This window comes from Orbicella franksi, chromosome 14 (assembly GCF_964199315.1).
Source record: "Orbicella franksi chromosome 14, jaOrbFran1.1, whole genome shotgun sequence".
NCBI classification, from domain to species: domain Eukaryota; kingdom Metazoa; phylum Cnidaria; class Anthozoa; order Scleractinia; family Merulinidae; genus Orbicella; species Orbicella franksi.
The window spans coordinates 16,967,206-16,982,830 of NC_138158.1; the positions used below are offsets into that span (position 1 = coordinate 16,967,206).

Sequence of the window (15,625 nt, forward strand, 5' to 3'; positions counted from 1 at the left end):
TTTAAGGCGAAAAGCACATAATTTAACAAATTAAATCAGCAAAAAACAAAATTTACTTTGACCTTTGGCTTTCAAAAGGTGATTTGGATGCTCCCATTTGGGCGCCTGGATAATTGGACAAATTTAAGAAAAAAAATTGGTATAGATTGATAACCAGCTCTATAAGCTTGAATTTGATATAGGGGTTTAGGTATTACTTCACTTGGACATGACACATCTCTTAAGGTATACAGTGACCTTAAGCCATGCACTTATTGTCCTCCCTTCCATTTTTTTTCTGAAACAATTTATGATACAGCCACCTTTATACAATGCTTGCAATTGACTTAGTGGTGGCTAGAATTTTTACATGTATTCTATAACATAGTCTTGAATTGTTATTTGTCTTTATGCTGTACATCAGTCCAGCAATAGTTCGGTTCCTTTTCATAGTATATGCTATTGTTACTACCTTTTAAAAAATTGCTGGAGCTCCACATAGCCCTAGGAAACTTCCCAAAAGTGACTGTAAAGACATACAGTTGAATGTATGACAGCTGTACGATATTAAAAACAGCACACAGGAATACAATGAGATACATTCCCTACTGCAAAATTGCAACATTTATGATGACAAAATCACTAGGCTTTTGCATATTGTGCTTATATTTCCCCACTAAAGTGCTCCACCTCAGTGCTCCATTTTTCCCACTAAAATGCGCGGTCTCCCTCCAAAAGTCACTAAAATGCTGGGTTAATGCTCGTAGATGAGTTTTTTTTAATTTAAAAAATTATAGCATTTTAACACAATTAACAGGTCAAGTTGCTTAAGAAAACGTATACGTAGTATAACCCAACGTATATAATAGTTTTAATAATGATCTTTTAATTTGATTTGACTACCGCTGACCTCTCCTCAGTCTCCACTCGGCTGTACCAGGGTGGCATTTGAAATTTCTCAATTTCGGTTTAAGTCTTCATTTTCTCGTAAAAAATAATTATAAATTCTATTTTCTGTACGTGGAAAAAAAAATTTTCCGGCAAATGCCGCTAAAATGCTGGAATAATGCTTAATGCTTTTGCCTCACTGAAACGCTCAATAAAATGCTAGCATAATGTACAAAAGCGTAAAAACACTCTAGTTCTATTCTATTTCGCTTCGCTCAGCCGAATAGAAAACATTTCTATTATAAGTAGAGGAGACAAAAAATACAACAAATAGTGGAGGGAGCCGCCAGCAATAATCGAGTTCATTTAGAAGAATCTGAGGCACGCTGAGTACAGGTTACACGCCAGAGAATATAGGAAAATGTCACACGCTATTTTAAACAACGATATCAACAATAAGGAAAAAACAGCCTCGAGTAAACTGGTCGGCGTTAATTGGTGTGATATTCACAAGGAGTGGTATATAAAGGCCTGATTATCCCAATGGGAACTAATACAAAGCACTCTAATTAAACACCTAAAAGAAATACATCACATATGGTGAAAATAATACTTTGCCATTGGAAAAGTGATGGCGGGTGAAGGGGCTGGGTTGGGAGAAAAAAATCATGCAAGGGAGGGTGACTGGAAAAAAAATAGTGTGCGAAGAAAAAGTGAAGGAAAAAAATCCTGCAGAGTGAATCTTACAAGCTGTACCTGCCTGAATGGCACCTTGGCAGCCAGTTTATACTGCAGTTTTAATTAGAAAACAGACATTCTTCACTTTCAAGGCTGATACATTTTGTGCATAGCAACTTCATCATGACGTTACGGACACTGATAGCCAAACACCCTGGCAGAAAAACTCTTATGGATACCATGGCTTAAAAGTGATAAAAGAAAACATGCACTATAAACAGCCATCCTGCTTGATTCGTTTGCATTTTAGCAAGCAAATACCGTGTTATGAAAGCCGCCTCGAAATATAGGAGTGATGTCACAGCTGACGTGACAAATGACGATTGTGGACACAGATGTGCACGCCCATGGCGAACTGCAACTCTTCCCCTAAGATGGCCACCAAGATCAATGTAATCAAGGACAATCATGGAGGTGTTAACTGATGGGCTATTTTCAGTTTATTTTAGGTTTTTGGCAAAGTAAACAACGCATTATCATTCAAGTCCAATCGATACATTACATTTATCCGGTCACTCACAGAGCTCTATCTTAAAACTTGATTCACAGCATGCCAAGAATAATTTATTGTACAAAAATGAATCAATAAAACTGTTATTTCCCTTAACATCAAACCAAAAGAGCAATGCAGCCCCATGTTTGGCAATGGAACTTGGATGTGCCTGATACTTGGTTATGTTTCCCCCGAGTATAATTTTGACAGGAAAGTAAAACGACTGTGTGGAAGTTTAAAAAATATTTGTTTGAACTTGAAGCCTGTTCCAGGCATTCAGATTGTGACGAGTGTCGACTGATTAAGATTTTCTCCCCCCACCCCCTCCCCCGAAATAAAAAATAAAATAAAAAAATTGAAAATAAATGGGTGCAGGTGACTTACGCCTAAAAGAAAACCCCGCTGACGCAGTGGACTTATCCTAATAGCTGAAAAAGGGCCACCTCGCACCCTCCCTCCCCCTATCACTTTTCTAATGATCTGTCCCTTATATGAAGACTTCTATTGATTATTGAAGCATAAGCAGTGTAAAGCGTGAGTGACATAAGCATAAGCATAAGAAAAAGGAATCTTTTCCATTTTCTTACGCCTATGCTTATGCTAATGTCGCAAAAATAAGTGTGTAAACCGGGTGTAACGTAAGCATAAGCAAAATCCCAAGGAAGTAGCTGTGTTTGATGCCAGCGAATTTTTAAGTTTATGGTGTTCAATGCTACTTCACGGACCAAAATGGCGTCTGAGAGTACTGTTTTCTACGAGAAACTTGCTGGGGTAGTTCGCAATTATCCCTGCCTCTACGACAAATCCTCAGATGATTTCAACGATACAAATATAAAAAGCTTTTCTGGAAAGATATTGCAGAAGCGGTTGGTGTTAGCACTGGTAAGTGAACATTATTCAGCTGTGTTCTTGAACAAGGTCATTTGAAATTTAAGACTCACGTAAACTGCATAATGCAAGTTGTCATAACGTGGCTCGTCCCATACTCCCGCGGCTTCATTCTGAAGTTCACTGCGCTTGCGTATGTCACTTTCCCTGTGCTTATAAGTGTGAACATTCGCTATGCTTATGTTTATGCTTGTGCTCATGCTTATGTCGCAGTGTAAACCAGTAAGTTATATTATGTACATCATTTTGCCTTCACTACTGCAGAAAATCGAACACACATGGAAGTTTTGATGCATGTGTGCATTTGGTCAGCCAAGTCAAGATATGTGTTATTTGACACGTCGATAAAATGCAGCAAAGATGAACATATAAACCCTTCAAAAAATTGGGAAGTAGGGACCATGTATCCCCGACCAAACGCAGTGGCACTAATGGAATCAAATAACAAATCAAAATCAATGTAGAACTTTCTTTGCATGCATGGTTACTGGGTGTTGCAAAAAAAGAAAAAAATTATGTGGCAAAAAGGGGCTTTGAGGACCTTGGAGGGCTGGAGGTGCTATGACACTAATTTACCAGGTTTCAGAAGAGTACATAGATTTAGTAATTTGTAAATTATATTGCATACTTCCTGCAGCAAGAAGTCTAGTGCAATGCTAATCATCTGCTCGACATTTCGATCGAATGAATTCAACAACAACAGCAAACCGAGGAAATCTACGCATAAACGCAAATGCATATCCCTGCATTTGAGTGTCAAAGAGCAAATCCAGTCTCAACGAAGGATGACCGAATGAAAGAAGTGTTACAGAAAAATCGTTTAAGATTGATTACTATTCTTGGTAAAGCCAAGAAATGCATTTAGAAGCCGGAAAACGTCTAAAATCTCAAAGATCTTGCGGTTTCCAAGTCTAAATGTAATAATTATGCGCACTTAAGCGTAATTTGAATATTATTTTTGCCGACGGCTTTGTAGTCACTTGATCGGCCGTGGCTTAAAAGAAATTCAGCCAAGCATTTCGCCAAACCCAATAACTGAACTAACAAAACGATTAAGTCTCTACACTGTGTAAGATATATAGATAATCTTTATTTAAACGCGGTTGAAAATTCGTCAGCTAAAACCACTAATAACTAATAGTAAAAAAACTAATAAAATAATAAAAAAAAAGCTGCTCTCCACGAATGCCGTACCTGATACAACTCCTTTGAGTAGGCGTTTAAACTGCCTCAGGGACTCTGTTTCCCTTATGTCACAAGGAAGTCTGTTCCAAAGAATGGCGCCACTATAGCTAAAGCTATTTTTATAATAGTTTGTACGCAGCAATGAAACATTCCTGTCCGCTTTTAAAGCATAAAATGGTTTTCTTTCTTCCAACCGTGAAGAGAAGAAATTATAGCAGCCTTACACGAGGCAACTGTCCCCATTAACACAAAGAAAACTTCAAACTCACCTGGCAGTATTTACAAACACAGTTTTATTACTTTTAAACGAGAGGTTATCTATAGACGGTGGAAAGCGACACATAACTATTTGATTACGATATGCAACTTTATACAACAACTTCTACAAAACGACTCAAGTGTTGTTCTTTGAAATTTATCAAATTTGATTTTCAAACTCGCCGAAGCAACTTGATAATTTTTGTGGAAAACGCGATGAAAGTTGATATTTAACACAGTCGCTTACCGCAATTTGGCAATTCACTTCTTTGTGAATCGTCTAGGCAGAAACTTCCAGCAAAAGTTGTGAAGACTGAACTGAACAAATCTTTTTGATAGATCAACGAATCAACCACTTTTCCCTCCATAATTACCGTTTTGTAATTTCTCTGAACGCACGAAACTTGTTGATCACATGATGAATCATGTGATTTGCACGGCTGCTTATCTCGGCGCGGGAATTAACTTGAGAAGTTCTGTAGTCTTCTGAGCTAATTTTTCGGGTATTTCGCCTCCTTTCTATAGCCCTCGTTTGCCTCTACTTCACGGCATAGTTCGGCATTATTTCATTTCCTTTCTCTAGCCCTGACTCCGCATTTTTCAGTGTTTCTGTGTGCATGTACTATCTCGCCTTCTTTCTAGCACTGCGGCCCGTTTCTCGAAGGTCCCGAAAGGTTTTCGCACCCGGAAAGCCATGGCAAAATCTCAAACTTACGATTACTGAGTTGTTTTATTTACATATTCTTAATATGAACAGAGGTTCCGTTCATAAAAGAAGTTCCAAGCGTATACACCGCTCTGTTTTTAGATACAGATGGACTGAAAATGGCTTTGCGGGCCCGAAAAATTTTCGGGGCTTTCGAAAAACGGCCCGCTCTGTCGCGATGTTCTTCGTCACTTCTAATTGCCCGTTAACTCTTGCTCTCTACCGTTCTCTTTCACGTTCTGCTTCACTTAGACTCTATCTTGAAAACGTTACACCAACGTCCCCTATCGTTTGTTGACCTAACAAATAGAAATAAGTTTTCCCGCCAAGAAAAGATGGCATTCTTGAGCTCCCCCGTTGGGGTTACTTAAAGAATCCCCTCCTTCTTCCCCGTAGTCTGCACGACAGACAGACGTTCCCTTACTCGTACGGTGACGTCATAAAAAATTTTCTCGGCTTGATGGGTTTACCAAATTTTCTAAGGAATGGGGCTCTGCTCAAGCGCCTTCGGCGCGCGTGAGCTCCACCATAACACTTCTGAAGAAAATCAATCAAAATATTCCGTAGGAGATAATCAAAAGAAACTTGACCTGTGTGGAGAATAATAACCCTTTTCTCTGTTAACGTTCGCAATTCCGGGCAATTTTAAACTTTCTGTCGGCCGGAAATTGTCTTGCATCCACGCTGGATTACTTGTTATTCAAACGAGAAAAGCTTTAACCTTTAAAAGGGCTATTAACTTATTATAAGGTTTAATTTAGAACGAAGATGTGAAAGACTCGTTTTGACCGCTAAGGTAATGATACAGGCTGTATTATAACCAGGTGATCAACCTTTGTTATTAATTAAGGTCTTCCTGCCTTTTATCTCAAGTATTTAAATTATATGTTTTAAAAAATGGGTTACCATGGAAAGAGAAAAACTCGTCACAATGCAGTTCACTTTTACTCTTTACCCATTAGCCGTTTGTTGTCACAGCTGCGTTTGTTCCAGGTTTGTTAACGCTTTCAAAAACGTGGAAACAATGAATACGCATCTCTCTCAGGGAGATAAGTAACTGGAGTATTGAAAAAAAAAAATTGCACTTCAACGAAAGAAATTTTAGATATTCGAAGGAAATTCTAGATATTGCGGTGAGCCTTCAACAAGGGATAATTAAAGATATCTCTGTTAAAGTTTTATTAAAATAACTTGCACGCAAATTATAAGGAAAATCTAACGGACTAGAATTTATGCAAACAGACAAATTAAAACCGACTTTAAAGGCCTGTTTATATTTATTTATGCCAACGGCACATACGTCAGCTTAACTATCATAAAGCCGAAGTTTGTGTTGTTAACTTGCTTGCTATCATTTTTGGCGACCAAAGAATCAAGGGTTTTAAAGGAAAAGGTGAAAAACACCGGTATCATAAACTGTGTTCAGCCACCTTAAAGGGACATAAAAAAGTTATCAAAAATGATATCTTTCCATGTAAGGATATCTTATATTGTACTCAAACAGAAGCCATAATCGGGGACGGAGACCGTAAACGCGCGCTATTTCTAGTATTGGGGCTGTCCCTATAATATGGCACAATTTTTCTATTTTTAGAACAAATTGCCCCATCATGTGCGGCACACGCGCGTACACGCTGCGAGGATTTTTGCGGATGTAGCGCGGGGAAATGGCGTCCGAAATTTCCAAACTGTTTGATGCCTTTGGCCCACAGCTCAATACATTCATGTCTGTCGGAATTTTACTTCAGTATTTTCGTCGAAAACTGCCCCAGTTTGAGTGAAGTAAGACAGTGGTTAGTTATGTCCCGCTTTATATCACTGACAAAGTTATGTTCCGCTGCTTCTTTTACAAGAGCTCCACATTACCCCACTCTAAGTTTCATATATGTTGAAGATTAACAGCTGTTCCATAACGCAGCAAAAAACTAGTTGGATATATCTGGATACAGCAGCGTCTCAGGACTTCAAAGCTTCCTTCCTCTTGCCACACGCTTGCGAGGATTTCGCCAGAGTCTATTGCGACCGAAAAGTAAAAAAAAAAAAAAAAAAAAAAATTGATTGCAAGTTTGAGTCTCGCTCAAATTATAAGTAACGCTTGATGTTTCATCAAGACCCAGTGAGTGACAATAAGTTTGTCTGTAGATGCTGCTCAGTTTTTATTGTGTAAAACTCCAACAAATTTTCTGTTGTCGATGAATAAGAGCGCCCACCGATGTGCATGTGTTTTGTACAGTCAGTAAAACATTACAAATTGGACTCCCGCACTTTCGTGTGAAAACGTACATCGAACTCAGATAATATCTCTAGTTTTTAACTATGTTTAAATAAATGTTTGAGATCATATTAAAAGCTTAGCTGAAAATATGTGAATACAGCAGAAATAATCGGCGAAGTTACGATGAAGCAATTCCTTAATCAACTTGAACAACAATTTCGATTTTGCTGGTTGAGTTATCAAAACCCCTCGTCTATTTTATTTTCGTTGTAAAATTTCACTGTATTAAAGAAACACACAGATGTAAGTAGCCTTTTGGCGTTGGTGAAAATTGTTGCAGCATCTCAGCACAAAAGACAACGAAAGAAATCTTTGTCAAGATTTGTTGACAATTGAAAACACCGACTCGGACTTGAAAGTGCACTATGCCAGCAGATTAGTGAATAATCCGTAGGTTGTGCGCGCAATCCATGATTTCCAAGAGCAATGTCAAGTTCACGTAAAAACATGGCTTGTCGAAAATTAACTGTGTTCGGTGCGATAATGCGTTTGTCGTTATTTCCTTTAAAACAATGTACAATAAAGCAATTATGAGATTCGCTTTTTGTGATATCAGAAATAATCAAGGTCTGGGTTAGTGACAACACTTACCTCGACCTTGATTATTCCGGATATCACAAAAACCTCATCCAATAATTGTTTATTATCGACATAGAAAGTCATTTAAAGCTATGGGCCGGGTTGTTGAAAGCCCGATTAAACTAACCCAGGATTAGCAAGAATTTTGATTTATATTTTGTAACTTTTCGGGTGAGGTTTTCCGCTTATAATGTTTGTCCTTCATTTTTGAGTTTGTCTAAGCTCAAACTACATAAAAAGTGAGCAGTAAAAGATATTTTTATACAAGAAAAATTAATGGTTCGGTTGACATTTAATCCTAGGTTCGTGTTAACAGGCTTTCGACTAACCCGGCCATTGTGTAAAGGAGATTCATACCGTAATGCGCTTGCGAAATCTGGTGAGGAACTTCCGCTCGTGTTTACAAATTTAAATTGCAAATTATTCCAAGGGCGCATGCTGACGCTTACTAATTATTCATCACGAGTTCAGTTTGCCATCAACTTCGCTACTTCTTGCTTCGTTTATGTAGCTGCAATGGAAAGGAAGTTTGCTGTAAAAATGTAATGAAACCAGAGATTGTTGTGCTAGAACAAGAGGGCAGATGTGCCGCATGGTCAAGTATCGATGTTTGGAGCGAAACTAAAGTTAAAGAGGTGATTTTGACTCAAAATGGCCTTGGTGTCGAATACGCGTGCAGAATTTTGGAGAGCTGATTGAACTTGGAGCTCGTTCTCGGAAGGAGTTTTTCAGGTTGGTAGAATCCTAGAAACAACTGTTGAATAGATTAATGTTTGTACTCATTGTTTTCCTTAGTGGTCGTTACATCGCCGTCACTTATGCTGAATATATTTATTCGGAAGATAATTTTTTTAGGGCTTTGGTACTTCAAGACAACAACTTGCAGGTAAAAAAAGGAAAGAACTCGCTAAACAGTGATTTAGATGCTGAATTAGCCCTTTTTCTCGTCTTTGTTGTATTAATATTAAAGATACACAGCGCTTTCATTTTTTCAAGTACAATATGCGTGACTGCCTTAAACCTTAAAATTCAAATCTGATTACCAATAGGCATGTCCTGATTGATGTAAAATCGTGATCTTGGCAGTCTTAAGAGCGATAAAGAAACTATCAATCAATATTTCAGGGTTAAATTTATAGACCTAAGACTTGCTTCATTAGTGTAATGTACTCCTCAGTATGAAGCCTTATGCGCCACTCTAGTACACGTAGTTTAGTGAGGCTGACTCCTCAATATAGTCAGTGCAGATTTTACCCTCGCTGCGTAACCTTTGTCCACTTCGATTTTAAACTCTAAATCCTATATCGTGTCAAAAAGAGGGTACTTATTTTGTTGTAGAGGCAAGCGGTTCCACGTTGGAGAAGAAGTGCTGTACATATCATAAGAAACCTTACCTATAGTCCTAAGTGAAATGCAATGAGAAAAGTCTGTAAGCTCGTGCGACAAGAAAAAAATGTTCTTGAATACATGCAAATTTTCCCAGCAAGCAGACAAACATCAACGTCAAGGTATCGGTGGGAGGAGTACTCAATATTTTTGGTAGGAGTGTCCTCTGTGACCCAAGAACCCTTTACCAGTCCATGTTCAGCTGCAATGTTACCACCCTAGCTATTGTGGACTATGTCTTTGTACTATGTGTGCAACAAAAGCCAACGAAAAAAGCCTACGCTTTGTGAGATAAGTGGGACCTTGCGTGGTACGAACCCGGCTTGTTTTAACAGCCTTTAATAATACACCAATAATTGCAAGTTCAGTAACATGTTTCATCTCTAGATTACTTAATCCACGAGTTTGGCCATAGGTCACCTTTCATTATGAAAGGCAACGAGGCTCTCGTTATTTTTCTCTGTTTTTGTTTGGCTTCTGTTTTATTGATATATTTTGATTGTGTTACGTACTTTTAATTAAATAATAATAAAAGGGCCGCACTCACCGAAAAAAAAAAAAGGAATCAGGTGTCATGTCACGCTCCTACCTTCCAATAACGGCAACCTTTCTACAACGGCTACTTTCCTCTGTCCCAAGGTGGCCGTTGTCGAGAGGTTCACATGTCGGGTGACAGCAAAATAGTTTTATCAGACAAATTCCCAATCACTGTGGAATTAAATATGATTATTTTTCTGATATCGCTATCGTAAGTAAGGCGGCATAACCCGTCAAAAACAGCCTGAAATGTTTTTATATTACTGATTATAAGTCTTGAAGAAACTGACCTTCAGTCGAACAAAGCGAAACGTTCGTGCATGATCTTGTAAAAATGTGGACTAGTTTTTCGAAAAAAAAAAACCTTATGTCTAAGTTAATTACAAATAAATACATAGCTCGGGGAGCTTTTCAGTTACTAAACTTTCCGACGTGCCATGCTCACTTCTTCGTATTTTCCTTCAGGGACCGCGGAGAGGGAGGGGCTGGTAGGGCTAGAGCCCTACCACTTTTATTGATGCTGGAATTTATTTTCTAGGGCTCCAGATGGCGCGCATATGCAAGATAAATGGCAAAACACTGACGTTTATTTGTATTGGCCAGAATTTTTAGCCCTTTCACTTTAAAATGGTGTCCGCGGCCCCTGTCCTTATGATCGAGGAGAGAAAAACCACATTTCAGTGGCTAAAGCCTGGTTCACAATTGTGAGATAGGCAGTGAATAAGCATAAGCGCCAGCACAAGAAAATGGAACATGCTTCTTTGCCTTGTGCTTATGCTTGGTCTTATTTCACTAGTGTTATGCTTATCTCACAAGTGTGTACCAGGCTTTAGGCTATCAATATATCTCGAACCGACTATCAATTAAATGTAGCGCCACAAATCCTTTATCAATATTCAATATGGTCTAGATATGTCTATATTCAAGAATTTAAAGAGGCCAAATTAACACAACCGAACGTGCTGTAAATCTTTTTCGACAGTATCCACACTTCTTCGAGATCAGACACAAATAATGACAACTACTTTTAACACACAAATAACAACAAATAATAACAAATACTTTTAACATTATTTTGTGAGTGGTCGAGTTCTGGTGCCTGTGGTTTCCTTTTATTTCCCTTCTTCTTTACGTCGTTTGTTCTCAGCACACGAAGCAGGAGTCAATTGATATATCTTCGTTCTCATCGTAATAACTCTCATGAGTTTGACGATGTTGGCTTCACATACCCTTCGTAAGTAGCCTGAAAATTTACATTTAATGGGTGGTAATGGACTCCATGATCAATTTCCTGGTAAGTGTCCTCCTGTTGTGGACCAACGTTATCATAATGAGTGACCTGGCCAGAACTTACGTCATCAACAGCTTCATAAGTGGACTGCCTCTCAGTTTCTAGCTCGTTAAGAGTAGTGTTGCAGTAAGTTGGTTCTGTGGATGGTTCACTATAGGGAGACAGCTCTAAGATTTCTTGCGTGGAACCTTGTTGAGGATTCCTTGAAACTGACTTTTTCTCTGCTAGAATATGAAAGAACCAGAAAAAGAAAAGAGCAGCGTGTTTTTCTATGCTGCATTTTATTTCGTTTTGAATTATCATGGGTAGTAATTGTTTTTATACGTCCTTCCTTCCTTCCTTCCTTCCTGCCTGCCTGCCTGCCTGCCTGTCTTGTCTCCTCCCTTCCTTCCCTCTGGCGCTCTTGCTCAACTGCTATCCTTCCCTCCTTCCCTCTCTCCCTGCATGCCTACCTGCCTTCCCTCTTTCCCTCTCTGCCTGTTTGCCTGCCTTCCTTCCCTTACGATATTGCTAGGTGAAACAAGAAAGCTAATCTACCAAATACCATATCACAACTATCTGTAGTCGAAACCCTATCAAGCGGCCAGCTATTAAACGTCAATCCCTATATAATACGCGGCCAGTAATCAAAGTACCGATGAGAGTTTCCCGAAGGTGGCCGTTTTAATAGGGGTTGAACCGTATACAGATACAAAAGTTAAAACTCACCATTAGGATGCAACCGACGCCACATTACAATCCCACCGGCCAAGATCACAAGAACAAGTAAACCAACTACTATTGACAATATCAAAGTTGTTGTCGGGATCCCATCATCTTTGGTGGTAAACGTAATGAATCCCTCATTTTCATAATCACCATCTTCGTCAAAAGACCGTTGAAAGACCGCGTATCGTGTGCCTTTTTCAAGCTTTCCGTTTTGATACTTTATGAAAGCTGAAAGAAAAGGCGGAGAGGCACCTCGGGATTAAATCAGTTCTGTGCGTGCTCGTATGAGTACTGACAAAATGAAGTATTAGGAGAGAAATGAAGCCCTCCCAAGTCTAGGAAAAAAATGTATCTTGACTATTATATATTAAAGGGACCCTTCAGGTGCTGGTGGAAGAAACAGAAATGATGGCATTGAAGTCGCAACAACACAAGACAAACAACAACAACAACAACAACAACAACAACAAAAACAACAAAACAAGCAAGCCAGCAAACAAACGGTTTCAGTCTTTACTGTTTAAGTCCAAATTGTTAAACTTATCTATTATAAATTATTTTATATATTAAGCGGGGATTGTCCAAACTTAGGCCACAGTGGCGTCATACATTCTCAAAGTTCACTATGGTTTTCAAAATGTTTCAAAAATGTTATTCCAAAGGATGCATAAACTTTGAAGATTTGGGAAGAAATTTTTATATATTTGGAGTCTATTAACAAAATCTCTATTTATGTTCTCTAAGGGGACACGTGCTCGTTGCTCGTCTGAAAGATTATTTTGATAAGGGTGTGGTACTTTGCTACTTTGCAATAAACGTATATTATGCCAATTACGATCTCTGATAACTCTGATCAATTTAAACCCAAAGCAGATCATTTATGAAAACCTGTGGTTCTAGGCTTTCTTTTCATTTTTTCCCAATAAAAACTTGTTTCAATTGTTTTTTTGTTTTTTTTTGGTTTTTGACCTACCCGTTGGTGGTCAAAATTTCAAATTTTAACCATCATGCTCTCAAGTCAATACATAGGTCTATAAAAACTTGTTTCAATTTTCAGTTTTTTTGGTTTTTGACTTAAACTTTGGGGGTCAATATTTCAAATTTTAGCTAGCATGCTTCCAAGTCAATATATACGTTCTTATAAATGGATGTAGACCGTCCTTATTTCTAGAACGCCATTAGGTGTGAACTGACTCACATGTTGTTTCTCTGCGCTTTCTCTTAGCTTCAGTAACACCATCTCGGGAATAATACTTCCGGTCACCAACAGCAAATGATGTCCTTGACTGATCGTTGGCGAACTCAGCCGTAATATAAGGTTCTCCTTTCACTTGGTTATCGTAATTTCGCATGACTTTAACGTATTGTGTGTCCGATGGTTTTCCTAGGTTCTGTCCGTCAGTTAAGGGTGTGACGATCATTTGATAAAAGCTGTAAAAGAGTGTAGTAACTTGTTTTCACATAAGGTGGCTGGCAATAGTATACCGCATTTTGTAGCAGTCATACTTTGACGGATTGTCACTAGCGCTGTTTTTGTTTGTTTGTTTGTTTTGTTAATAAATAACAACATTTACTTACATCGAAGTACAATACATTACATTACTAAAAGGCTACTACAGAACTACTTAGCATAAATGTATCCAGTAAGCTATGAAGATAAAAAGGTCATTACTACGAATCTCAGCTAAATTATTAATATATTCCCTGACATATATGGCTTCCTTTTAAAACGTATATATTGAAATTGTTTTAATTTTATTTTTATGCATTTATTTATTTATTTATTTATTTTTTTGAGGTTTAAGACTCAAAAGGTACTAAAGAAGATAGAAAGCTATGAATTCTGTCTATTTTTGGGAGTACTTCCTTTGTTTTGTAGGACCATATGTAATATCGTGCAAATTACCACCACTATTATCAGGTTTCTACAAAATTGATGCTGAAAACGATTTGGTCATTTACTTGACTTAGCAGGTTACTATAGCTACAGTACAATCAGCCACACCGTTGATTTTGGATTTAGGTGCTAGAAACTCAATAACGAGTTCCGTGACCGCCACTGACCTGACAGGTTTGCCATTACTCAACTCTTTCTTAGTTTTAAAGGGGACAGACACTTCTGTTGTTCCAATGTTGCTATCGGGAAGCGTCGGAGCGGTCGGTGGGTCTGAAAAACAACATATTGATATAGGTATAGGTATTTTAAATGATTAAAACGTTAACATACTATCTGGCAAGGTATAATTTCGGCCGGAACTTACGTTTGGAAGTCGATCGTTTTTCTAAGCCAACATCCAACGTACATTGACGAAGGGTGAGAGATTTAATCCTCCATATGGGCCATACTCCTCTAAAGTAATTTTTAGACATAGTACCCAACTCTACCGTGGATAATACTCCCACGGGTGTTTCTTCTATCATTTCGTTTGAACAGTCCACCTTCAGTTAATTACTGCCATTTAGATGTTTCGCTCAATTTCAAAATAATATTGTTCATTTGCTTTTACTGCTTTACTATACAGCTGAATTTCTGGTAATTGCTATTTGCCGTGTTTATGAAAAGCATATATATCTTTACCTTCAGTAGTCGCACTTTTGGGATCACTTTTTGGACCTGCACCCTTCACAGTTTCAGCCCTAACTCGAAATAAATATGTTGTAGACTGACTAAGCCCATTTACGACCGCTTTCAGAAGCGATGCAGGTACTTCCTTTTCGCCCGTCCCTCTCTCGGCTGTGTAGAATATGACGTACTTTGTAATGATACCATGTGTAAACTCTTCAGGAACTGGCTGCCATTCCACCTCGACACTAGTACTGTTCAGTACCTTTACAGAGATAAGTACAGGAGCACTCGAAGGTACTGCAACATACAACAATTTGAGCTTTTGTAAACTGAGTGCAGGTAGGTTTAATACCAGTTGCTATATTGAGATAAACTACTACTATGTTAAATCATTAGGCAAGAACGCCTCCCGGTACCGATGGTATTTAAGGCAAAGGGACTGTCTATGTACGTATTTTATGGTATACCATTCCATTTAAGATGTTGTTTTTCTTTAAAAATCTTGATCATGATAAAAAAAAACGAATTTTCCTGTAAGATAGTTTTCTTCTGTTCAAGACTGTGTGTCCGTCCTGAAGGCCACTAAGCTTTCACGCAGGTTATTACCTTTATCTGTTATCGACTTGTATATTGTTTGTTTTCAATGGCGACAGTGATTTGTACAGGAGTATAACCGTATGGCCAACTTTTCTGCATGATCTTCACCTTAGTTAAGGGCATGAGTTGATAACTTTATCGATGATTTTAACTTAAGATATGAATATAATCTACACCAGGCAACAGCATAGAAAGTCTATTGACTTTCATTTTCGAATCGAATTATTTCCTGTTTATTTCGCGTGACCGTATTAGCTGGAATAACAAGAAGCAGAATGAAAAATCCTTTCTCCTTTTTATCACGGCGCTTGGTTACTTGCTAGCCGATTTCTTTTCCCGAAACAAAAGCCAACTTTGTAAGTAGTGAAAATACGTAAAATGCATCGGTTGATTGCAGAAAGGTATCTTGATGTTGCATTTGTATTGTGCTCTGATAACAGATCTGATTGGCTGAGCCATTGTACAGTATCAGCCATTAGTATAAATCTACCAGCGTTCTATCACGGATGCCGTCCTCTGATTGGCTACGCTACTCGCGTTCTATTCTGTGA

General features: G+C 38.3%; 2 protein-coding genes across 2 annotated transcripts in view; both read right to left on the reverse strand.

Annotated features, from left to right (window-relative positions):
• Nucleotides 1-9,515: 9,515 nt before the first annotated feature.
• On the reverse strand, nucleotides 9,516-13,297 carry LOC145467442 (uncharacterized). The gene is made up of 3 exons (XM_081450996.1): nucleotides 13,110-13,297; nucleotides 11,912-12,139; nucleotides 9,516-11,427 (listed from the first exon to the last, which is right to left on the reverse strand). Exons 1-3 carry the CDS (start codon nucleotides 13,261-13,263, stop codon nucleotides 11,111-11,113), a joined length of 699 nt encoding a protein of 232 aa, XP_081307122.1. The 5' UTR covers nucleotides 13,264-13,297; the 3' UTR covers nucleotides 9,516-11,110.
• Nucleotides 13,298-13,771: 474 nt separating this feature from the next.
• LOC145468667 (neogenin-like) overlaps nucleotides 13,772-15,625 on the reverse strand; it is a 114,450-nt gene continuing 112,596 nt past the window's right edge. The window contains exon 7 of the mRNA XM_081452379.1: nucleotides 13,772-14,739. Coding sequence (XP_081308505.1) covers nucleotides 14,452-14,739 — 288 coding nt within the window. The 3' untranslated portion in view covers nucleotides 13,772-14,451. The remainder of the gene's footprint in view (nucleotides 14,740-15,625) is intronic.